This window comes from Python bivittatus, unplaced genomic scaffold (assembly GCF_059951505.1).
Source record: "Python bivittatus isolate LINGU-HERP-01145 unplaced genomic scaffold, Pbiv_v1 ctg000320_np1212, whole genome shotgun sequence".
NCBI lineage: Eukaryota > Metazoa > Chordata > Lepidosauria > Squamata > Pythonidae > Python > Python bivittatus.
Window position 1 is genome coordinate 4,818,414 of NW_028277052.1, and position 25,581 is coordinate 4,843,994.

Consider the following 25,581-nt stretch of genomic DNA (forward strand, 5'->3'; position numbering starts at 1 on the left):
ACTTGTTGTAAATGTGCTCCTAGCAATTAACATGCACGTACAGATAGTCCTCGCTTAATGACCACAATAGGGACCGGAAAATTGGTTAAGTGGGGCAGTGGTTAAGCTAATCAGACTTGATTTTACAATCTTTTTGGCAGCAGTCATTAAACAAATCCAGCTTCTCCCATTGACTTTGCCTGTTGGAATCCCCCTGGGAAGGTCACTTTTTGTGAGATGGGTGATATCTAAATTTGAAATATAAATAAATAAATAAGGTCACAAATGGTGATCACGTGACCCCAGCATGCTGCAACTGTCATAAGTGCGAGCCAATTGTCAAGCACCCGGATTGTGATCACATGACCACGAGGGTGCTGGGATGGTTGTAACTTCAGGCACCGGTCATAAGTCACTTTTTTTTTTGGCACCGTTGTAACTTCAGATGGTCACTAAATGAATGGTTGTTAAGTGAGGGCTTCCTGTACAAACATAGACACACACACACACACACACAGCTAAAACACAAAAAGTCCAGGGCACCAGAGTTGACCACATCTTCTCTCTACTGGCAGATCAGTTAACTTTATTTGCCAGGGAGCACCAGGAAAGATAGTTGAAGTGTCAGGTGTGAAGGCACTTAAAAAACTTAGGTTCATAATATACGCCAGTGATTGAGAACTGTCTTCCTGCTGTTCAGAGGTGAGCAACCTGTGACAGATCTGGGCCACACTCCAAATTTGGGGACTCAAGAGGAGAGGAATTAATGGAAAGTGTGTGAGACCCTGATACCTGTGCAGGTAGGGCTAGGATTTAAGAGAGATTCTGGTGTTTTCTGGGAGAGTGGCATTTGTTTATTTTTAGATGACATTCTGCTTATTTTCATTCCTCTCACCTTGGTTTCCTGCCTCCAAGGGATGGGAAGCCCTCTCTTATAGCAATAGTGGTGAGAAGGGATCCAAGCATCACCAAAGCCAAGCCCAAAGCTTTTGGCCCACCTCACCTCTGCAGGAAGCTGAAGACTGAAACTGAAGACGGTTAATGAGTTGTGCGAGTCAATAAACAAATGCTCAGCAACTTGATCAGTCTTTGATATTAATTCTACCTCTTTCAAGGACATGGTCATGGGGGGAGGAATAACGTCCCATCATTTTTGACATCATACGGCTTCTGCTGGGTACCCGTGCGTTCCAGTCATCTCCTTGAACCCATCCACCCAACTTTTCTAATCGGTTTTTCTAGTTCATCAGCCACTCCTATCGTACGCCCAACAAAAGTTCCAATCCAAAAGAACAGAAACCTTAACCCCTTTCTGTATCTGCTGGATCTTCTCTTCCTTTACTTGCTAGCTTGGCCTTTATCATCCTGCACTGTTTATCTTACGTTAGTCCTTAGCTTGCATGCTTTGTCCTTCTCCAACCGCCGGGTGACTACAGCAGTTTCGTCCACTTGCTCCCCCCACCACACAGCCGAAGGTTAAACTCAACCTTCTCAACAGAAAAGGGCGGTATTAAAGGGAGAAACACTGAATTGCCAGCAGTTGTGTGTATGTGCATTTGTGTGTGTGTTTCCCTTTTCATTTCTTGGTTCCTGCCTCTTCCCTTCTATCTCCAGCACCAAAACATGTCTGCTGCATTTAGGGTTCAAGGTTCATTTTGGCTGTGCAAGCAAGATTGTAAAGAAAAGCAGTGGCAGCCTGCCAACACAGCGACAGAAGACGGCTTTCTCTTTGTTTTGCTCAGAGCTCTTCCAAATGGCCAATTCTTTCCAAACCACGCAGAAAAGTTTATCAGTTTGGGCTAGCTAATCAAACCACTCCTGCGGTCTGCTACAATTTCCGACCTTTTCTTCTCCAGCTTCTTCAGATCAAAGTTAAAAAAAATCCTAGACTTGTTATTCCCCAAGGATGGCCCCTCCGAGCTTAATGAGCTCCAACTGAGGGGTACCAAAACGACCCGAAAACAGAGGCAATGTAATTCATTGAGTTTGATCCAGGTGACAAAAGAGGAAAAAAGGGGAGAGGCAATCACCCGCAAATGTGGTATCCGTACCGTTACCCAATAGACTGATCTGCCCTTTCATCCAGTTATGAGTTTTTCTTGGGTCGACACAAGTGGAAAAATGCTCCCCACCACCACCGCCAGCACCAGGATACGCCGGGGAGTTTGCTTCACATTTCATCTTCTCCAGTTTGAAATGTTTGGTGGGGGAACAACCGGCCTCATCGCCAATCATTTCTGAAAGGTCGTAGAGAACGTTACTGTTACGCATGAAAAGCTTCCTTGAAGCATTTGTTGAAATGCAAAAGTCAGACTCCCACCCCCGCCTAGGAGGCCCAATTTCTGTGTCCAAATGATTCCCCTTTCAGATGAAGCTGGAGGTGAGCTTTTGCAAACAGATTAATTTTCTTTGTTCCAGCAAACATTCTCTGCAGCTCCTCCTTTTCCACAGGCACAGTCCTTTGGAAACCTTGCCAAGATTTGGGTGCATTCTCACACAAAAATATTCAGGGCCCGATTATTTTAATAGCTGACAGGAGTTCAGTGCACCAGTTGGAAGAATATTCTGGAACCTAATGAGTCCCTCACTTGACATCTCTAAAGGGGTTTTCCTCCTTCCTTTTCTTCTTTCGTTCCTGAAAGAAAAATAAAGACATGAGGATGCTCAACCCGGAAGTCAATGGAAAGGAACGGCAATGACTCATTCAAGTGTCTTCTTTGCAGGTGGTTCTTCAGTGCCTGCCCTCTTACTTATCATGGTGCACGATCAGGATGATTTGGAAAGATTAGCGTATAGGGTTCATCCAGATTTTAGCCCCCCTGATTGTTTTGTAGTTTAGCTTATAAACAAACAAATGAAAATTCAGTTCCAGCCATACACGTTAGGTTGGTTGAATAGGCTTGTGACATATTTGGTCCTATATTGAAGTGGGGAACTTTGTCATAAAAATTTGGGCCCAAATCTTCATTGCAAAGTTCCCCACTTCAAAATATGACCGCATGGGACATTCTCTGCATACGGATTCTGCAAAATGCCTGCACAGCTTTTGAAAGCATTGCACTTGCTCGCCCTAATCTGCTGTTTACTACTGTTTAATACTGACTATTAAAGGGATCTGTGGGAAGATTGGGGAACGGTGTCTCCTGACATAGGCAAATCACAGGGTTTAGATTTCTTGGGAGACTTCATCTCTAAGGATGGCAGAAAGATCAGTGTTACAGAAGGATTGCTAAATGCAATGAGGACTTGACTGATTGATTGATTGATTGATTGATACTGCAATTTATATGCTGCTCAGTTCCAAAGAGGTTCTAAGAGGCTTAAAAATAATACAAAATTAAAATAAATGGAATGACAAAGGAAACGTAACAACACCCAAAACCAATAACAATAAAGCAAGAAAAAATACAGTAGTCATAATAACAACAATTGCCCACTGCAAGGAGAAAATCCAATATCTTATGAAACTTCAAGAATGGTTGCTAGAATCCGTTGATCCTAAAAAAGACCTTTCCAATCCTTGGAATGGAGAGACAATCTGGACAATTAACACAAACATTTTTTATTGCTTTTAGGTATGGTGCCAAGCACAGCCAGTGAAATGCCTGAGTTGATTATTAGTCCTATAGTAGAGAAAAACTCCAAATGACTCTAGTGAAGCATGGATTATAAACCAGACTTATTCCAGGCCAGTGGTTTCTTCCTTTCTCTGTTTTAGCAATCTCTTATTTCTATGAGTAGTTTTAAGCTGTTACAGGACTGTCACGTTATACTCCATTTTTGTGTGACACAGCTCCCAGAAACTCACTGCGATACATTTACAAAGCATTTTGCTGATGACATTGCTGGCACCCACTCTAAAGGGGCTCCATATTGACAGTTAATCCTGATTAGTTCATTAAGGCAACTCTTCTTTGGTTTCGATGTTTCATTTCGCTCAGCTTGAAGAAGTAGACCAGTTTTTTGAAAGACTGAGGCCAAGCACTTGGGTATTATCTCTCTCTCTCTCAGACACCCACACACACACACACCTTCCCCTTGGCTGATGAGAACTACTAGAGAGGTGCTGGCAATTATAAAGGCTACTTTGAAAAAGGATGATGTTCCAGGTCCTCACAGGAACCTGGATTATTGCTCAAGTCCTCACTGGATCCCACCACTCATGGATGAGTTTCCAGACTTGTTTTAAATAAGGTCTGTGAGTAAATGGTGGTGATAGTATTCCAGATTTACTTGTATGCACCTGATTATTTGGCTTTGTTCCAGTGTGCGTTCAGAAACTGGACTGAAGCTGCCTTGGTCACTAGGTGGATGACCTGGCCAGAAACTAGACAATACCTGGTTGGCTGTTATGGAATTGTCAGCAGTGGCATTTAGTACTAGTGACCGTTGTATCCTGGGATGTTCTGATGTGTCCTGATCCTACTGACATAACTTTTCTAGAAGAAAGTAGTGGGGGGGGGGTTGTTTTGTTTGGCTTCACTTTAAAAGTGATAAAGAAAAGGGGATTTCCAAGGCCTTTGTGTCCTTCAAAACTGTTTTTCTACTCAGAAAAGTTATGTATGGAAATTCGGCGCACAGAAATCATAAATGCAATGCAGCAATGTCCCCTAGTGGCCAGACCTCTAGGAAAGTAATACAGAGGATAATACTGGCTCATAGATCCATTTTGTTTCCCCCTTTCTCTATATACTGATAATTAGAGATACAAAAGGGTAGGAAAGATTTAAAGCAAGGGGGTTTTAACATGGTCATGGATCTAAAACTGTCTCTCTTTTGGTAGCATCGTATTAGATGCTTCCAGGGTGCCATATTTTCCAAGCCATTGTAAAGGATTGCTGGAAATATCTAATTCTTCAGATCATGTTAAATTCTCAGCAGAGCAATGCTTTGGCCACCAGTATAAGCACAACTACTTGCTCAGAAAAATATGTGAATTAGGAAGGGAAAATTGTGCATGTTGAAAGACAGATAAGAATGAAGTGAAGTACATCTCAGCACATATCAATGAAGGAATCATAACCTCTCTACCATATTCCTATCTCTACTATCAGTAACACCCTACAGATGAACCTTGTTTTAGAACATGTTCAACATTTCTTTTCTTTTTTTCTTCTTTTTTTCATTTCTTCATGTGTAGGCAATAGAAAGAAAAAGCCTATCAAGAAAAAAAGACACCTGTTTTTTTCCCCGGGTGCACACCCAACTGGAGGGTGAATTCCCATAATTGTGGGAAAGGGTTTGGTTGATAATTCCTGTTTCCTGTTGGTGATAGATTTTGGGGTGCAGGTAATGCCTCCCTAAGGAGGAAAAAGTGTAGAGGATACTATGACTTCCAAAGCTTGCAAGATCAGGCCTTCAACTGGTCAAAAATACTGACCAAGGACAAGTGAGGATGATGTAGAAGTCTGAAGCAAGACATAAAGTTCCAAGGGGTCAGAAGAAGATACAGGGTCAAAACAAGTGTGGTGGACTTCCAAAAGGCAAGTCATGAGGAGGGCATCTCTTGATTAATCATTCCAACTCATAAGTAGCTTCCACTGAGAGAGTGTGCCCAAGAGATTTCTGAGAGAGATAGTATTTCAGCTGAGGAGTTACGCAGCAGTTATATCCAGCTAATGCTATAAGGCCAGTCAGTTGACTTCAAATTTTGTACATCACCAATGAGGGAAAAACATACAAACAGATAAGGAGGGGGTGGACCAGAATGCAGTACCATTTTCAAGCCAAGCTCAATTGTCTTCAGGTTTCCAAACCATTTTCTTCCTGGAGCAATGATGGCCTGGTCTTTGGCCTGATGACCTCTGGGGACCAACCTTCTCTCTTTCACCTTCCTAGAACCCATTGACTTCAGTTTCCACAGTATAACTAACCTAGCACCTGACTCAAAAGATATAACATCTTGAGTTAGGTTAGAATTAAGGAAGAAATAAGCAGGCCTGAAAACCTTCCATTTTCATATTAGTGATCATGAACCAAACTAATCATGCCCAAACATACACCTCTCCCATTTCCAAACATCTCCCACCTACTGATGACTTACCTCTGCCATAATTTATATCCACCCTATCAAAGAGCAAGCAGGTGATGATCCTTTGAAGGAAAGAAAAAGCAGAGCAGTCCCACCATCTGTTATCCACTGTTTCTCTGACAGCTCAGCAGCCAGCAGAAGGTGACATGGCAAACTGTGCATTACACAAGCAGACCTCAAAGCTCACACCCAGCCATTTAGGTCAGGAGGAGGAGGTGTTCCTTTGCACCTTCCTCTGAGACTGAACTTCTAGAAACGTGGCAAGGAGACTGAAGTGTGCACTAGACTTTCCTTTTCCTGGAAGGCTCTGTCCATTTTGCAGAAACTTCTAATCACTTTCACCATATTATTGTTCCCCTTAGGAATCTGCTTGGTGAGATCAATGTGCTTCAGAGATACCCCAAAGCAGAGAAAAATAAGGTGCTATTTTTTCCCCCCTAAAAACTTTAGGGAAGTTTTTGGAAGATGTCACAAGTCAACATGTACCCCATGTCCTTGTGGGAGAGTTGGGCAGTGATATAAATTTGACATATAAATAAACATATTGCTGGGTTCTCAATGGGTTTCCTCAATTCAGGCTTACCATGTTGGATGAACCCAGTCACTGTGGTTTATTTCAGTAAATCAAGCTTAATCTCCTGCAGCTTAGGATGATGTTTGAACTGAAGGGGCTCCTGCTTCATAATTCAAGCCTTTTGCTAAAACGCAGGGCCTCTGTGCTTATGGCTGCTTGAATCTGCAAAGCAGGCCTTTGTAGGTGACACCATGTTCTTCATCACCACTGTTCAGAAGATTCATCTATCCTTTTCTCTGGTTGCCACCAGCAAATCTTAGCCAATAAAATGAACAACATATTTCATTCATTCATTCATTCATTCATTCATTCATTCATTCATTCATTCATTCATTTGAATTTGTATGCCACCCATCTCCCCAATGGGTGACTCTGGGTGTTTTTCACTGTATCTGATTAGTTTCTACTTTTGATTGGGAGGGTGCTCTGCCCATTCAGTACAAACCCCCCTCTAAACATGTTGAAAAAGCAGCATGCCGCATTGATATTCCTTTTTTTTTTTTTAATTCTCAGATGAAATCCTTTCAATAAACCTTTTCAATAAACTAAAGAGAATAAAAAACAAAATGCCAATTTCACCTGCTCATTTTATGATCGAACCCTTGCTGTAAATGGAATTAGGAAATAAAGAAATCCTTTGCAGGAAGCTTTTTAAAAGCAAACCAGTTCAGAGCAAGCCTACAGGAGTTACTTCATTGTCCAAACACAAGGCCTTTTCATGATCTCCCCTGGGGAAGCGACTGTATGGCCCTCATTCCATCAGAGGTTGCCTCCCCAGGCGGTGACTGAAACATCATGTTTCTTTTTCATTGGGGTACAAGAAGTTGATGCTCACAATAGGTCTTTTATCAAGCTGGCCTTATGTTTTCCATGTTGACAGTCTGGGAGCCAGACTCCAAGAATTCCTCCATCACCATGGATACAAGTAATTAATGCAGGCCGTGGAGCAAATTGCTCAAGCCGGATGCTTCATTTTCCTTTGTCACTTCCGTGGGTTGCATATGTAGCTTTTTCAGCTCCAAATGCTCAGGTCAACCTTCAAATATTGCATATATGCCCAAAGAGGTCTGTGGCATGGTCTACTTCTGAGGGTGGATAAGAAGAGCTCCTGAAAGGCCTGCCTACCCGATCTGCTAGGGATGGGTGGTTTCAGCTTCTCATTTGTGTGTGTGTGTGAATATGTTAATTTCCGCCTTTCCCAGTTACTTATTCCCCCCCCCCCCAAATATGACAATGTCAGTTTTTCTGTTTCTCATTAACTGTGATTTGTTGAATGTTTCTACATTATTTTCATGAATGTATATGCTTTGGTCTAAACTTTTATTTAAATACGCTTTTTTTAAATGGTTGACTACCACCGTAAGCACAAAGCCAACTGGGTGGCCTTGGGCACATCACTTTCTCCCAGCCCTAGGAAGAAGGCAATGGCAAACCACTTCTGAAAATCTTGCCAAGAAAATTGCAGAGACTAGTCCAGGCAGTCACCAGGACTCAACACTAACTCAAAGGTACACACACAAAGCATTGAAAATTCAGTGTAATTTGAATGTTAACTGTGTTTCAATTTGTGCATTTATTTAGAAATGTAAAACATCATAGATTAAACTGGCCATGATTTAAACAAAATTAAATACTTACCCACCTCCTCACCCATTCCTAGGACCAATGGTTCCCAGCTAGCAAGATACTGGAAATTATGTGCATTTTTGTTCTATTGCAGGGTCAGAACTACAGCATATAAATTACATAGATAGATAGATGATAGATAGATAGAGACAGACAGACAGACAGACAGACCGACCGACCCAGGGTCTCCCCTTTCTGAATCAGATGTATTACTTGCCTTGCATTATAGTCCCCTTTCCATTGCAAGGGCACTGAGTTCTTGCTAATTTCACATCTCTTACTGCAGGGGTAGGCAATCTGAGGCCATGGGCAGCTTGTGTTTGGTCCACACCGTGATTTCTGGAGCACTCTGAGCTACTAGAGAACAGGGCCATGATTTTCTCTCGGGGAAGCAAAAGTACTTTTCTAGCCTACGAAGGGTTAAGCCTACAGTCATGCCTCTTGCAACTCCCACCTGTTGATGAAGAAAAAAGTTCATCCTTGGAGGATCAACTCTTCCAAACACTTACAACCCTAGCAGTAACCCAACCAGAAGTAACACAGTTGGGATATTAATGTAATTGTCATGGAGGAAACATAGCCTTCCAGATGTTGGGATTCGAACTCCCATCTTCTGTCATCCATAACTGTGTGGCTGTTAGACTCTAGCAGCACTCTGAGGACCATGGACTCCCAACCCTATCTTAGCAGTGCAGGGATTTTGTACAATAGCTTGGTGGAATAAAACATTTCTCTTAATTCCTTCTGATGCATGCGAGTCTGACTTGGTACGAGCCTGTGAACTAAACCAAGAGTACAATAGCGGGAAATTTCAAAGACCTCAGACACAGGTCCTAATAAGATATTCCAGGGTTATGGAATATGGACAGGCAGGAAAAAGGTGGGGAGATCTTGACAACTAGATGTGAGGAAGAAGGAAATGGGATGGTTAGAAAGTGCTACAAATCTCAAATGTATTTAAAAAAAAAACCACAGGAATGTTTTCATAGGATCAGAATAAGAACTATGTTCTTCATTGTTTTATCTAAGCAACACCAAACTGCTTCACCAAGAACTGATGATCAGCTAGAGTTCCATTCTTCAGTTTTTGCACACTAAGTATATTACAGATCTATAGTTAAACAACAATACATTCATGTGGTACACTGGGGGTTCCACATACTGTATTAATCTCAACTGACTCAAGATATCCATCCACTGTGACTTGCAAACCATAGTTCATGGTTAAGGGTGTTGTGGGAACCCAGCCAATTGTGGTTTGTTCAACAAAACATAGCTTTGAATCTAGTTATTGGCTTTTGAGAAGGGACAAGGAAAGGGGCTGTGAAACCATATTAAATATGTATCTGTGCATATGCCATCAAGGAAAAGAGCATTTCCATGTTGTATTTATGCTGTTAGGAATGATGGGAATTGTAACACATTCGAAAGCTGCCAGGCTATGAATCGTTGCACATTAGCAAATGTTCAGGAAAAGGACTGATAACAGCTTCATCTGACACCAGAGGGAGCTCCAGGACCTCAGGAGAAAACAGTTATTTAACTTCTATTCCTTCACCTCCTAAAAATAATCAGCTGAAAAAGAGCTATGTGGTTAGAAGGGTTGCCCAGTCCCCAGTGAGGAACCCTTACAAAGTTACAGAGATGTGAGCTTAGGGAATGGATCAGACTTCTTCAAGATGGGTCCATTTCTGCCGCTGACTTGCGTTGACGTTCTCTGGCTGAGATTCTACATTGGATGGACCTTCATTGCTGCTCTGAGCGAGCTAGAAATGGAACAGGAGGTGCTTAGACTAAAAGAAATGCATGAGGCAGCAGAAGTCCAGGGAACAGGAAAATCACAGTTGACCCAGAAAGGAAAAAGAGGGCCGAGAAAGAAAAGGGAGAAAGCATGGAGAACATTCAAAATGGACCCAACATTGTCCAGGTGGAGCTAAAAGGGACTTCCTGATTCTGAAATGGGCAAAGTTGCTGTAGGCAAATAACAGAAGCCCTATGATGTTGTGACTGAAATATCGGCAAAGCCAACCCAGAGATTTTGCTGCCTGAGAGATCCCTTCCATGTCCAGAAGTTGACTGAATCTCTTTGGGAATTCAAAACAGGCTACGTGGATACATAAACTTTCAGAAAGTGTTTGCCACTTCCTGCTACCCTCTCCCCGCAGTCTGATATCTCCCTGATGCTAGGATTGTCCATGAGCATTGAACTAGGTTAAGCCAGATTCAAATCCTGCTTAGTCATGACATTTCTCCAGCTGTAGTCTTTCCACCTTCCCCAAAGGACTACCATGAAGATAAATCTGTGGGGAGAGCTTCAGCACTAGCTCCATCTCCAGGCAGAAAAAGCCCGTTTCCCATAGAATCAAACACTTGAAGTTCTCAGAAAGTTGCTGATCTGGGAATGACTCACTGAGGTTCTGAAGGGGGATGTCACTGAGTTGCTACCACAAGTTCATCATTTAAAGTAATGCAAACACTGTGCTCTTCCTCAAAAGAAACAACAACCACAACCAAGAAGGTGATAACAGCAAAATGAAATCATATTAGAACAATAAAATCCTGCTCAGATCCAAAGCACAACAAATAACATTAAAATAAACAAAACAACAGTTTCAAAAACCAATGTGGCAGCCAGAACCTGTTTTCCAAAGATCCCACCGCTCACACCCAAGATGTCTCCCTAAACAATTCTGAAATTGTAATTCTAGGTCACCATCTTCAGAAACTGAACATCTCCCAAGGCCGCCTTCCATGCTAACTCCAGACAACATTTTCTATGACATTTCCCAGACTACAGCTACTCTGTGTAGCAATGAAACGGACCTTTTTCAGTAGTTTGGCCAACCTTAATTCTAAATATTGGAGGCTGCACTGATGGAAGTAGGTTAGCCTCAGTATACAACTACTGAAGAAACAGGTGTCTAAGCACTTCCAGGAATGTGGTCCATCTGCTTTTGCTCACCTTGTTTGAATGGCAACATTGAACTCCTCAACTGTACTGAAAACAGCTGTGCTCTTAAAAATTTTCTTGAACGTTGAAGCGAGTTCAGATAACCCAGATAGGATCCATGCACAGAACAGTTAAGCCTGTGGCCAGTTACCCAGTTTATCTCTCTCTGCAAGTACTTCCTTACCTGTGACTAGAAGGTTGCAATGCGTAAATCCATCTGCATTGCAGCTGTTGGGTTTTCATTCCCCTTATTAAAAAATTCTCCCAACTTTGGGCTCACGTCTGAAGGATGATGTGACTTATTCTCTGCACTCAGGAAAGGAGCCCTTTCTCAAAGTAGCAACCTCCTTTGGACCCTGAAAGCAAGTTGTGATGTTGGAAGGAAAGGAAGAACCCCAGTGAAAAAGAATGAAGTCAGAACCAAGAAGCTCCCAGTGAAAACTCACCATGAGGTTATATATCCTGACCTGGAAATAAGTTCCATTGTGCTCAGTGATCTTATTTCTAAGCAGATATACCCAGATTTCACTCAGACAGCTATTAAACCCTGTGTCGTTTTCACATAATGACATTATTTAAAGCAAGGATACAACTGCAAACCTATTTTCTGAAAATATGGCAGTTGTTTTTCTCCTGGAAGATATCACTGCAAAGCTGTGTGGCAATCTTCTCTTCTGTTTCCTCTGCTTTCTTGTCCTCCTTTCAAAAAGTGTTATGGTGCCTTGACGTGGGGAGAAAGGAAGCAGAATTAAGGTCAGAAAAATAAGCCCGTAGAAACTCTCGCAAAACTGCAGAATAAGTAAGAGTGAGCATAGGATTTAGTGGCGTAATGAGACCATTTTAAACTCCCCAGATAAACCACTTCTCCAGCTGCCTCTTCCGTCGCCGCCACCCCCCCAAAAAAGGGAGGAAGATGAATTTGAAGTTCACTTTGGCTTTTTAAAAATAATTTTAAAAAAAACCTGTTGCACTTCTGTCCCAAAATCCTAATGGCTCTACTTGCACTGGGCTTCATTTATTTGTGTGTTCAGTTGCATTTATAGCTTGCCTTTTATCTTGGGAGCTCAGAAAAGCATGCATGGAATTCTTCCCTCATGTCAATCCTGCAACCATCGCCCTCTAAGGCTGCTGGCGCTGAAAGAAGAGGACTAGTGCCCAATCCCCGGTGAACGAATTTATTTATTTATAACTACCATTTATATGACCGCCCATCTCAACAAGTGACTCCGGGTGGCGAACAGAATTAAAATAAAATAAAAAAAAAACAGCCATTACAAAAATTAAAATAAAAAAAAACAGCCATTACAAAAATTAAAATACAAAGTAGCCATTAAACATCAAACCCAAATCACTCATACAACCAAAAAGGGGGTCCCTGCACAGACTTGGGGGCCCAGGCCCAGGCCCAGGCCCAGGCCCAGAACGTGTTGGCTGCCTGGGGAGTTCTGGGAGTTGAAGTCCACACATCTTAACATTCCCAAGGCTGAGAAACACTGTCCTAAGCTTTGCTATAGTGTAGCAGGTCGACGGTCAGGCTGGCCATAAAGACAGATTCCACGAGGAGAATCAAAGAAGCGACATTAAAATGACAACAGAACCACCTCTTTTCGTAGGACTCCCTCAGTTTTACCCACTGAAGGTTGTCAAACAAACAAGCAAACTCCCTTCGCATCCATGATTTGCGTTTGAAGTAGTAGCGATGGAACGCAAAAGCTGAGCTTATGCATGCGCCAAGTAAACTAAGTAAAGTGGATTCTTGTTCAAAAGTCCAATCAGGTGTCAGAAGTGAGTGTGATGTCTTAACAACCACTCTTTCCCGGGGCGACAAAGGCACTGGAACATAAATAATCAACCAACCGCCATCAAGATAAGATTTAATAGCCAGGAATGTTAGTTACTAACATCAGAAGATCTGACTCAACAGCATCCTGTACACCTGATTAGGATGGACTAGCAACTACAATGCTATTTTTAAAAGAAATGTTCATTGTACTGTTTTTGAAGTTTAACAACATAATTTTAAAAAAGGATGCAATGTAGATACATGAATCAGGGTGGCCAACAGGTCATTCTGCAGAATTATTCAAAACCTTTATTTATTGACATTTGACAAAAAGGAAAGGAAAGGAAAAGCAGAGAGAAATCAGCTGGGTTCTAGAGTTTACTTGTTTGAAAATGGCAATGTTCGCACAGTACACTCACACATGGATAATTAAACCATGCTTCAGTGAATTAACCTGGCTTTTGAGTTTGCATAACACACTACATGGGCTAAATGTGGTTGGCCAGTTTGCAATGCAGCATATCCTGTGAGGAGAACCAATGACTGATTGATTATGTGCCAACAAGTCGGTGTTGACGCTTAGCGACCACACAGATAGATTGTTCCCCAGGAGGATCTGTCCCTCACCTGGTCCTTCAACTCTTCCAATGGTGCCCCCATCACCACTGTAACTGAGCCCATCCACCTAGCTGCTGGTGGTTCTCTTCTTCTCTTTCCTTCCACCTTTCCCAGCATCAGAGCCTTCTCCAGAGAGCTAGGTCTTTGCATAATGTGCCCAAAATAGGATAATTTGTGCCTTGAGTGAGGTTTGGTGATCCCTTTGTTTTTTGGCTCTCCACAGTATTCTCAGAAGTCTTCTCCAACAGCAAAGTTCAAAGGCAGTTAATATTCTTTCTATCCTGCTTTTTCAAAGCCCAAGAGCCAATGGGTCAAAACTATTTCCCCTGACAGTATGAAAGTTTTGGCTTCAGCCCAATGTTTATATCACACTACAAACCTGTTTAAATCCCAGTTCTTTATTCAGATTGAGAGATCACCAGGAAGTCTGTTAGCCTGGAAAGTCCGGGAAAAAATCCAAAATAAAGTCCAATGGTGCGATAAAAAATACACATTAAAAACAGGCTGATCACAGTTATAGCTACCATTTGATTTTTTTACCATTCCCTGCAGACATACCTGACTCCAGGGAATCTTGACCCTCAAACAGATGAAGAAAATGGGGATTAGAAATATAGAATCTAGGAAGCATTTTAACCCTGATCTCTTCCTTGATTTTTTTTTTTTTTTAATCTGTGCAGGTTTCCACAACAGACAAACATACCACCTTGTTCAGTCACATATATGTTGGAAAACATTCCAATTATCACTGGGAATTGCTGGAAACTCCTTTAATTAATATATAGGATCATATAGAGTAAATATTATATTAGAATGCTCTTTCTGGAGATGTTGGCTATCTTTAGCTATGCCAAGATTTTGTCCTGAAATTAAATGTAATCTCTGATGTCTCCTTCAGGCCTAATGTACTGTCACTGGCTTTTTGGTAGTCCAGTGAAACTGATATAGTCAGGGATTTTAAAAAAAATCATCACTTTCACTCATAGAAAAGGCAATGAATGCATTGGTGAAACTCATTAGGGTTTCCTACTGGGTTACAGAGGCATCAGAGCAGGGAAAAGGAAGTCTGCATTGGTAAAATGAAGGCACTTTTGCCAACATCAAGAATGATAGGTTAAAGTTTATGAATGGGGATGGAAGACTCAGTCTTGAAAGAGTACAACATTATTTTAAAATGGTGAGTAGAAGACTACGAAAACATCTCATTTCCCCACAAAAAAAAAGAACTGGGAGGAAATTCGAACTGCAGTTCAAATACTGCTTCAGCTCTCTGCCTGGCCCATTGATTGACTTCATATTTTGTAAGTTTCCAGAGATATAATCAATGTTAGTCTCTGGTAGCAAAAACACCAAAGTATCCTCTGGCATCTTAAACACTAATGTACTTATGCTTGTGTCTCAAGGTTCATAGACCATTTCATCGAATGCAGTTGTTCAGGAATTCATCCATGTAAAAGAGAAGATAAGCAAAGGGGGGCCTCATGCTGCCTTCCACACATGACTTGAATTGTGTGCATTCATCAGAATAAACCTTGGCCTTCTTCATTCACATCAACAACAGAGACGGAGTGGACAGCTCTTCCCAGAGGTCACAGCTGACCTGAGGCTTTCGAAATTCGGCCAAGGGTCACAGGTTGCCCACCTCTGACATGTGCACAAAAGATAACACCTGAATTCTCCATCTCACTGTGGAGAATAAGGGCAAGGTGACCCTGACAGGTTAGGACTTATGCCAAACCTGCCTTGGAAGATGGAAGTTGTAGCACAGCAGCAGACCTCGTCTCCTGAATTCTTCAGCCGTTCGCTTCTCTGATCCCATCCCAACGTTGAAGAAACTTCAGTGGATTGTCCATGTGTAGAACAGGAGAGATGGTGCCACCTTGCCCTTGGCCTCCATGAGCAAAGTACCTTTGGCCTGGCCTGACCGGTTGAGTTATCGTAGTTTGCTTAGTTGTGCTTGCAAGGCCCTCTTAGGCAGAGTGAACTGGACCATGGTTTTCCCAAGGAGTCCCATCTCCTGGATTGGAAGGGTACAATGAACCCATGTGGGCTGGGTTCACTCAGCCTGCTGGGCTCAGTTGTGATTGGCTAACTTGCGATCCCTCTCAGTGGCAGGCAGGATTTAAGCGGGGACAGTTCTGGTTAGTATTTGGACGGGGATCTGCACAGATTCAGTCATCCCAAGTCAGATTTCATTCCAAGGACATCTCTATCTTCCACAGATGGTTTGGTGTGTTGTGTGAATGAGGCAACACCTGATAAATACTTTTCCCCTTGTGCAGAGCGCCTGTGGCAGAGCAAGGTTTGTGGGGTTGGGGCTGACTAAATCTAGGAACAAACCCAAGGCTTGACTCAGTCCTAGATCATCAAATTCAGGTGGGGGAGGAGATCAAAGGATCCCCAGGTGCCTGCATGACACGCGCGCACGGGCCGGGCCGGGCCGGGCACTGAGTCTGCCTCTTTTTAGGTACTGCGGAGGGTGTGTGCGGGGAGTGCCGGGGGGGGGAGGCAAAGAGGGAAAAGCAGGCGAGGGGGCGGAAAACGAGTAGTCGAGGCGGGCCCGCCGGCTTTGACGCGCTTTCCTTTGATCCATTCAGAAATTCCCGACGGCAAAACCGGGGAGGCGGGGAACAAATGGACGCGGGAGCTCCCCGAGGGGGAGGGCGCCTGCCGATTGGACGGCTCCGGACCTGGGCAGCCGGGCGGGGGAGGGAGAGCGAGAGGCGCGGGCGCTGGGCGTCGGCAGCCGCCGGCACCACCTTTGCGAAGGCAGAACGAGGAGGAGGAGGCGGAGGCGCTGGCGGAGCGGCGGGGAAGGGAGCTCGCCTCGCCACCTACCCAGGAAGCCGCCGCCGCCGCCGCCGCCGCCGCCGCCGCATCAGGCGCTGCGCAGTTCCCTGGCCTGGCCTGGCCGGGCACGCACCCATCCCTCCGCCCGCCGACCCGCGCGGCTGCAGCCCGCCCGCCAGGCCACGCCGTCCCTGCTGCGCGCGTTCCGGGCGGCGAGCGAGCGAGCGAGCGAGCGGGCCGCCGCCGACTCGGGCCGGCCGCCCGGCGTGGGGGCGTGATGGCCGGGTGAGCGCCGGACAGCCGCCGCCGCCGCTGCCGCCGCGCGCCATGGCTGCCAAGGAGGACTTGTACAGCCAAGTGGCCCCGTGGAGGAGCCGGCAGCCCCGCGCGGGGACCATCAAGCGCGGCTCGTCGCTGGAGATCCTCCTCTCCATGGGGTTCCCCAAAGCTCGAGCGTGAGTGAGGCCTGCGCGGGCGGGGCGGGGGTCTGCTCTTGGCGCCTGGCGCGGGTCCGGGGGCTGGAGGGGCGCAGCAGCCCTGGAGCCCCCCCCCCCCGCCCGGCGCTTGGCTGCTGCGCTTCGCCTGCCGAGGAGGGCAACGGCGGAGCGAGCGGGGGGGGGGGCGCCCGAAGCGCCGCGGGCATCCCGGCTCCTCGTTCTCCCCGGTCCGGTCTGGGCGGGCGATGCCCCCCTTCCTGCCCTCTCCCTCGGACAGCGGGGCAGGCAGGCAGGCAGGCAGGAGAAGCGCGCTGCCAGGGGCTCTCGCCCGGAGCGGGGCTGGGCATCCCTTGGGCGGGCGCTTTTCCAGGGGAGCCGCGCTGGCTCGGCTGGGCTGCGCGGTGTTGCGCCGCAGCGCAGAGGCCGAACGGCGCCTCGGCTCGGCTCGGCTCGCCCAGCCCGGCGGTGGGGCAGGCTGCTCTCGGAGGGGAGGGCGGCCCGGCGGTTGCTGGAGCGAGGCGCGGAGAGACCGGCGCTCCCGAGCAGCTGCTCGCCGACGTCTCGCCCGGATTTTCATTCGGTTTATTCATTATTTTCATTCTAGGCAGGGCTGAGTGCGCGGCTGAAATCAAGCTGGGGGCTTCCCCCAAGGCCCCCGGCTGGACTGATGGGGGTTGTAGTCCAGGACTCCGAGCGCCTCCCTGGCGGTCGGACCGGAGGGCGCTCGCCTGGCTCCCCGTCTGCCCGCGGGGCTGGTCGCCTCCGCCTTCGGGGCTTGCGAGCTCGCGCGTCTTCCCGCCTCCCGCGTGGAAGGAGCGGTGCGGAAAGCGCTTCCCCGGTCGGCCGGCCGGGAGTCGGGTTCCTCTCCCTTTGCTGGGCATCGCCTCCTACGCCAGCTTTTCCAGCCGGTGCCCTCCAGCTGTGTTGGAACTCCAGTTCCCAAGATGCCTAAGCAGCAGGTTGGTTGGTGACGCTGGGTAGGAATTCTGGGAAACGTAGTCCCGGCACATCTGAAGGGCACTAGGTTTGAAAACCTGGCCTCCAGGATTTCAGACTTGCGTCTTTTCCAACCTGCCTTGATGGCACCTGGGAACTTTGGCTGGGCTAATGATCTTAGCCAGTCAGTGGTAAGGGGAAGCCTGTCCACTGTAAGGGGAAAAACCGGTTATGCCGTTCTGCAATGTCTTTCAGAAGAACTTAAGACACTAATCTTTTGGCACCTTTAGCCTTTTATCCAGAAAACTTCACCCACTTAATCTACATGGGCCAGGTGCAGTTCAAGGCACAGGAGCATGCTTTTTTTTAAAAAAAATGGCTTGGCTGAGCAGTGCAGGTGCTAGAAATGAAAAATAATATAACAAAATCAAAAATATAACACCATCACCTCCGTTTCAGTTAAGTTTGGATGTAGTAATATATGAAGAGATGAGTTTAGGTTTTTCTTTTAAGTACTTTTTTATTAAGGATTTTCACAATACTAAAAGTGAATACAAACTAATATCAAAAAGAAAGTAGAAAGAAAAGAAATACAAAGTGCAGAAAGGAAAAGAAAGAACAAAAGGAATAGAAAAAAGAGTATTTAAGGAAGTGACTCCCGATCTTCTTCGCAACAAATGCAAGCCAATTTAACATTTCCCCACCCCCTATACAATCATGAACATAATCCACTTCTTCCCATAATCCCCAAAGAGGTTAATTTAGTTTTGTGTACCTTGTCAGTGCACCAACAGCAAAGTTTTAAAGATCCCAGTGTGTTCGTATAACCAGCAGGGAGAGACCTGCAGCCCTTGCCTATAGCTATGACTGTGTAGACATTACTATTATGGGGACAGTTATTTTCGAGATACTTCAGGGATTAAAGAAGACGTTTCTGTTGGACACCATGCTAATCTGTGAAGATTGTTGAATTGGGGATACAGGGGTTAAATCCGACCAAGTCAAAAGTCACAAAAAGCTTTCAAGCTGCCTAGGTTACTTCATTAGGCAAGGGGTCTAAAAAAGCAGATGGGGTGGGGAAAGAAAAAGGAAGCTGATTGTACGTGTCGGTCATAAAGTCTGCAGAGTCATCTTCTCAAGATGAAGAGTTCTAATGGAATCTGGAAAAAAAAATAAAAGCCAATACAGCTGATGTAAATTTCTGCTGTTTGCTTCAATGTTTCATCCAGTGATCCATTTTCATGCTGCCTGATGAACATCTGGAAATTTCAAAAGCTTGCCTCCCCCCCCCCCTTTTTTTGTGACTTTGACTTGACCATCCTGGGCAGCATTCTTACCATAATATAGTTTTTGGATGATGATGATGACGATGATGGAGGAGGAGGAGGAGGAGGAGGAGATTGGAAATTTTCTTTCGGTCAACAGAAGTATCCCTTGCTTTTCAGTTTCAAATCAAATTAAGCTAAGAAGGGTTGAGGAAAGAGTGGATTTTAATTGGCTTTTTATCTTCTGATCTGTTGGAATCTAGTATACTCACTAATCTTGACATATTATACCCAGGGTAACGTTTAAATTACCAATTCACTTGTTTGGTTCAATACTAGAATATTTACCAATGGAAGCTGCGCATTCTCCATGTCCATGGGGTTTTAAGAAGAGGCTGGCCAGGGGCTTGGAAAATATTTCAAATTCCTTGCCATTCCCATCAGTTGTTTAGAAGCCAACTACACAAAAAGCATAATAAAATATTTTACATATCTAGGCACTTGGCTGCCTTGGCCTGAAACTAACTAACTATTCTCTTCCTCCACCCACTGGCTTGATGTTTTGATGTTCATTTTTCCATTGCCCTACTTCTATGCCTTGATAGATATCAACCATCTAAAGTCATAAAGTGGTTTTGCAAATGCCTTGGATGGGAACACATCAGATTTATCTTCCACAGCTGTTGTCTTTCAGGTATATTAGACTTCAGAGCCTGGCTAGCTCAGAGTTATGGGAGTTGAAGTCCAACTTATCTGGACATCTTCAGTTTGGAAAAGTTGGATTAGCTTGTTATTGTTCACTGTAGCAATGTCAGGTTTTAATTGTTGCAACACGGTACCCATATTTTAATTCAGACTTCAAACAAAATCAGAACCGTATAGGTATATCTCTATTTCAAGATACATAATGGAAGATGAAATGGGCCAGGTTATAAAGAATAGATGCAAATTTCAGCTTTGGAACTAGTGTCATTTCTGTCCAGTTCCACATCTTAAAATATAAATTCCTTCAAAGTAAGACAAGATACAATGAGGTCATATTGAGGAATAATTAGTATGCTGAGGATGTTCTGTTAAGCTAATGAGGCAAGATATTTATTAATAGAAATGAACTGTGCTCTGTATTGTCCATCTCACCTCTGAAAAGAGATCTAGCAGATTTCCAAAATAGCTTCAGGATGGATTGTTTCCAGCTGGAAGCTGCTCAGATATTGACTAGATTAGGACACTTTTTTTTAAAAAAAAAGCTTGATACAGGGAACAATCAGGCCCTTGTTTTGTGGCGGTGATGGCTGGTGGCTTCTCATCGTGAGATGATAACCAGATTGGCCTAAGACATGTCACTCCTCACACAAAGGACAAGATGGTGGTCTCTGGTTCCATATAGCAGACTGACCTTCCACATTGTTACTTTAAAACTGGTGATACAACATTTGATTATGTGCCATCAAGTCCACCACATAGATGGACCTTCTCCGGGACAATTTGCTCCAATATGACCCTTCAGGTCTCCCAATGGTGCGCCATTGCTGTTGTAATGGGTCTTATCCATCTTACATATCTGAAGGACAACAGGCAAATAGAGGAGACGTAAGGCAGGAAGTGTGATTCAGGCAGCTCTGTCCTTCAGAACTACCTAATGATAGAGCTGACCCTAAGACAAGCCACCTATTTGCTAGTTTCTGAGCCAGACTGTATTAGTTAAGCTAAGTGAGAACATGGGCGAAAGCAGGCATGATTAACACAGATCACAAAACTAAGATTTCTCCTACAGGATGGGGAATGCCTCTGGATGCAGCATAGACACAGTTTGGTTAAAAAAGAATGAACTGCCTCAGTTTCAGAGACACTGTGAAATTTGTCTTTGATCCTGCCGTAGTTCTTTCACAAGCTCATGACAGGAACTAAAAGGAAGTATAGGATACCAGGTAGCCGTGGGTGTCAAAATGGCCTGGTTTCAGAACTACTCCTCGTTGTCCATAGAACGCTCTTGAGTCTATTGAGAGATTTCCTTTCCATTCTGGTTTTAATTTGGGGGCGGAGGGGGCTTCAAAGCTCTCTATAATTCCTCATCTGGATATTTGAGTTGTACTTAATATGTCGCGTTTGAATTCAGCTACAGATGTTACAATCTATTGTTTTGTTCCTTTCTTTACAGTTCCTTTGTTTACAGTTCTTGGTCTGTATCTGGTGACTACTCCAGATGTTTTAAATTGCAGCTCCAGCAATCTTAGGGTACCAGGGGTTAGTTGGTGAACTCAGACCTTTTTGTTGGGAGATTTTTGAGTCAATGTTATAGAATACATCAAGAAGCGGGTTGAATGGAAGAGATTTATCTTTTGGAAGGGAGGAAGCGTCTTGTTTTCTTCCTTTCTTAAAAGCATGTGTTACTGATATTCCACACGCTCTCTTTTGCTAAAAAGAAATCAACATTAATTGCAAAGACTCCTGCGAGTCACATATAATTGTCACAGGCAGAGAAAACCAAGCAGGGCCAGGGTGTTTTAGTCCAAGAACTGGATATTGATTGTGTATTTAAAGTTGGAGGCAAATGGACAACTAAGCTGTTTCAGCCAATGAATGAATACCCTTGGAATTAGGGGTATAGTAAGAGTCTCATGAAGCACCTTAAATCCTACTGGGTTGTCCATATGTTAATTTTCCTCATTAATATATGGAGGACATAAAAAGCTTTAATGATGCATTCCTCAGTGCCAAATATTTGGGAAAACCAAAGGGCTGGTGCACCGAACACTGAGTTGTCTTAATTGCAATTTTCTGGGGTTGACAAACTTCTAAGTTGTTGGAAACCTGTTGCGCAGCTGAGTGCTATTTCTTCTGCGACAAGAAAATGCTGGGAATGTTTGGAACAGAAGGACAAAACAAGGTGACTAAGGACAGAGCAAACATACTGTTTATCAGGCACTATCCTAGGAGATTGGGATGGTCTTGCAAGGATCAAGATCTCCTTGCTAGGAGATTGGGATGGTCTTGCAAGGATCAAGATCTCCTTGCTAGGAGATTGGGATGGTCTTGCAAAGACAGAGAACTCTTGTTTAGGGAAAACTTCCCAAGGCTTATGCAAACCAGTGGTTTGAAATGCTGTGTTTAAGGAAAGTGGGCCTTTGGGTTCAGAAGGTCAGCAGAATGATAACTTGTACATGGCTTTCTGTGTTATGCTATAAACTAAAAGCCAAGTGGCTCATATTTGGAGTCTTCTGAGTAGTTTGCGGTAAATGTTCAGGAGACAGTGCTCTTTTTCAATTTATTTCATAGTCCAGAACTTTTGCTTTTTCTTTTCTATTTCTGCTAGCTTTTGGCCAGGGGGTAGAAATTCCTCCTAGTACAGAGATGCACAGAGACACTTTCCTCTAGTTAGAGTTAAGGAAGGCATGACTTGACATGGAACTAATAAAATCTACTCTGTGGTGTTGCATTCCTGTGCCCACTTAAGTAAGAGCAAGCCTTTGAACCCAGTGAGGCTGACTCCTAAGTAGACTTGCGTAGGACTAAGCTACCTGCATCTGAAACTCTCCTGTTGAAATGTCAGCTCATTCTAGATGGAGGCCTGCCTGCCTGCCTGCCTGCCTGCCTGCCTGCCTGCCTACCTGTCTGTCTGCCTGTCTCTCTCTCTCTCTCTCTCTCTCTCTCTCTCTCTCTCTCTCTCTGTCTATCCATTCATCCATCTATGGCAAGATGTGAGAAGATCTTGCTCTCTTCTGTGGTCTAGTCTGAATTTGGGGCTTTCCACATCTGGTACCTCTGGACATTTTCTTTGTTGGTCAATAATTGATGGTATTTGAGGTTTTGATGCCCCTGACCCTGTTCACCCCTCAGAAGGTCTTCAAAATCTGTCTCTTGCCTCAGGTTTTGGGGCTAGGATGTTAGTAGTAGTCAGTTTGTATTGCTCTGTGTTGACTGAGGAGCTGATTATTTTACCTAGCATCTTTTATTGTTCTTTTTCTTGTCTTTAGAAGTTTGTTTTTGTTTTTATACCTTGTTAACTGCCCAGAATTCTTTGATTAAGATGGGTGGCCATATAAGTTTCCAGAAAAAAAAATTAATACACATACAGGTCATCTTTGTTTAGCGATTGCCTCATTTAGCAACTACTCACAGTTATGACGGTGATGAAAAAGCAACTTTGCAACCAATCCTGGCACTGACAACCTTTGCAGGTCTGTAAAGCAAAGGAAAGCCGAAGTCAGATCATAGGCAGAATTGCAGTTCCATTTAGCGACCACTTCACTTAACAACCAAGTTGCTGGTCCTAATTGTGACTGCTAAACAAGGACAACCTGTAATGCCTTTACTTGGTGTAGAACCTTGTTTATGTCCCCTCATCCACACTTCCAAACCATTTCACAATGACTGCCATGTTTTACTTTTCAAATAACATGAACGTGTTATGAGCCTATTCCCTGGTTTGTCTAAGACCCGGAACAAGGACAGGTAAACTTTGGCTCAGTGTGATAACTTATCTGGCCCCCAGCCCTTAAGCAAGGCCCTGTCCCCTACAATCTTGGGGAGACCTGGATTCATATCTCTTGACCATCAACCTTCTCCTCAGGCAGAAGAATCTACCAGACAGCTGCTGATGCCCTAAGGTCGTTAGAGGAAAAATAAGGCACAGATACAGCAAGTTAATTTAGTTTGGCCCTTAATCACATCACTTTGTCTCCACTTTAATTTTCCCATCTGCAAGCTTGGGATAATAATGCTGACCTATTTTTCTGGGTAGGAGGTGAAGCAGGATTTGAACATACTTAAGCCTTGTGTAAATGCTGATAATTAGTGACCATCACTTCTGCATTGTCCTTGGAAGCATTTTCTCCTTTAGCTCAGTCAGCCTTGGTCTTAAGTACACATTTGGGGATGGTGGGGCATACAAGGACATCTCAGTGCTACACTGCCCCAATTTTCTGCCTACTTATAGGGTCAAAGAGAAACCAACCCTATCTGACTTTGTGCCATTACTTTTCATTTACCATCTTGAAGGACCCGTGTTTGTCATTCCTTACTAAAAAGAATGGCATACATTATTATTTATTTATTCTTGCATTCTGTTTATTTTATTTATTTTATTGTTATCTATTTAATTTGATACCATTACATTAGATGAATATTGCATTACTGCTAATATTAGGCCTGTCTGATGTTGCTGTCTTGAATTCCTCATTGTTCTGCTGTCATTGGACAACTAATGTTTTTTCTCTTTTCAAGTCTGTTTTCTTTCTCCTCTTTCTTCCCTCTCTTTAAACTTGATTGCAGACCTTATAAGTGGCACTTCCCCCTGGGCTAAAGGTTGGAATAATCCAAAGATCAAACAATTGTTTGACAACAAGCTGAAATTCTTAGCAGTTTCAGCTCCTGTGCATGTGGTAGCTAGATCTTTCCTCTATGACTGTGCAGCCTTTTGCCCCTGGATTGGAATCAGCCCTGAAGGGAGGGGAGAACTGATGAAGTCACACAAAGACTCTGCAGGATCCAGGCAGGAGAAGATACAATTGAGGCCCAGTTCTGGGGTGTTGCAATTGATTTGACTTGCCCGGTAGAAGATGACTCATCTTTTGCAAGTGCTTTATGGGAAGACACAGAAGCCTCAAGGTGAGCTACCTGGACTATATCAACCTAGATATTTTTACAGCTCAGATGTGCTCCCATGGAGGTTTCTAGGCTCTTGATTACCAGGAAATGCTGCTCAACGGCAAGGTGGTCCAACTTGTTGTGCATGTCAGAACAACCCTAGGAAATTCTACAGAATAGAATAATTAGAATCCAGAGGAGACCTGCAGCTTGTTCTACAAATGACCTTCATGGAAGGATATTGCATAGCCGACGTGGAAAACAGACATCTGGACTACATCAGGTTTAGGTCAGCTTCTGTGGGGCTCTTCCTAGTCTTTATGCCCTATAGAAACTATAGAACTCAGATGAGCACAAATGAATGTATGTGGCCTCAGTCCGGCTTCCTGCCAAATCTCCAGCATGATTGAGAACTAGGGTGGTATAATGGTTAAAATGCTGGATTATAACTGGGGCTGAGGGGTCGGGGGCATATTCAGGTCCATCCTCAGAAGCCACCGAGGACAAAAGGTCAGTCCTTTTTCTGGCACCCCAACCTATCTCACGGGATGGTTGGGGTGGGGAGAAATTGCAGGAGGAAACGCTGTCCAGGCTGCCTTAACCTCCTGAACGAAATGAGGGATTTCACTGTAATAAATGTCTAAAAGTCAATATTGCCCAGGCAGCTTGGGCTGAGAAAGGTGTGTTTCTCCCGTTGCCAGAGGATGCTCTGATAAACAGGCAAAATTATGTGAGTGCATTTGCAGGGCAAGTTCCTCCCTGGGGTGTTGTGTAGCTTTAGTGAACAAATGCCTGGCTTGTGGCTTCCCAAGTTGCTTTTCACACAGGGTTTGGTTTGCTGACAGTTGCAGGCTAACTTCCTCTGTGACGGCTGTTGGTGGTTTCTTTTTTATTGACCTTCCCTGAGTGTGACATTTAGTCTCCAAGAAGCCTGGCTAAACGCCTCTGAGCCCATTTGAGGGTTTTCTATTAATTGGCTGCAGGAGGGAGAGGGAGACAGAGAGGA

At 44.3% G+C, this 25,581-nt stretch overlaps 1 protein-coding gene across 1 annotated transcript in view; it reads left to right on the plus strand.

Annotated features, from left to right (window-relative positions):
• The first annotated feature begins 16,424 nt into the window (after positions 1-16,424).
• Positions 16,425-25,581, plus strand: part of UBASH3B (ubiquitin associated and SH3 domain containing B) — a 48,027-nt gene continuing 38,870 nt past the window's right edge. The window contains exon 1 of the mRNA XM_088138997.1: positions 16,425-16,806. Within this exon, the coding sequence (XP_087995123.1) occupies positions 16,679-16,806 (128 nt within the window). The 5' untranslated portion in view covers positions 16,425-16,678. The remainder of the gene's footprint in view (positions 16,807-25,581) is intronic.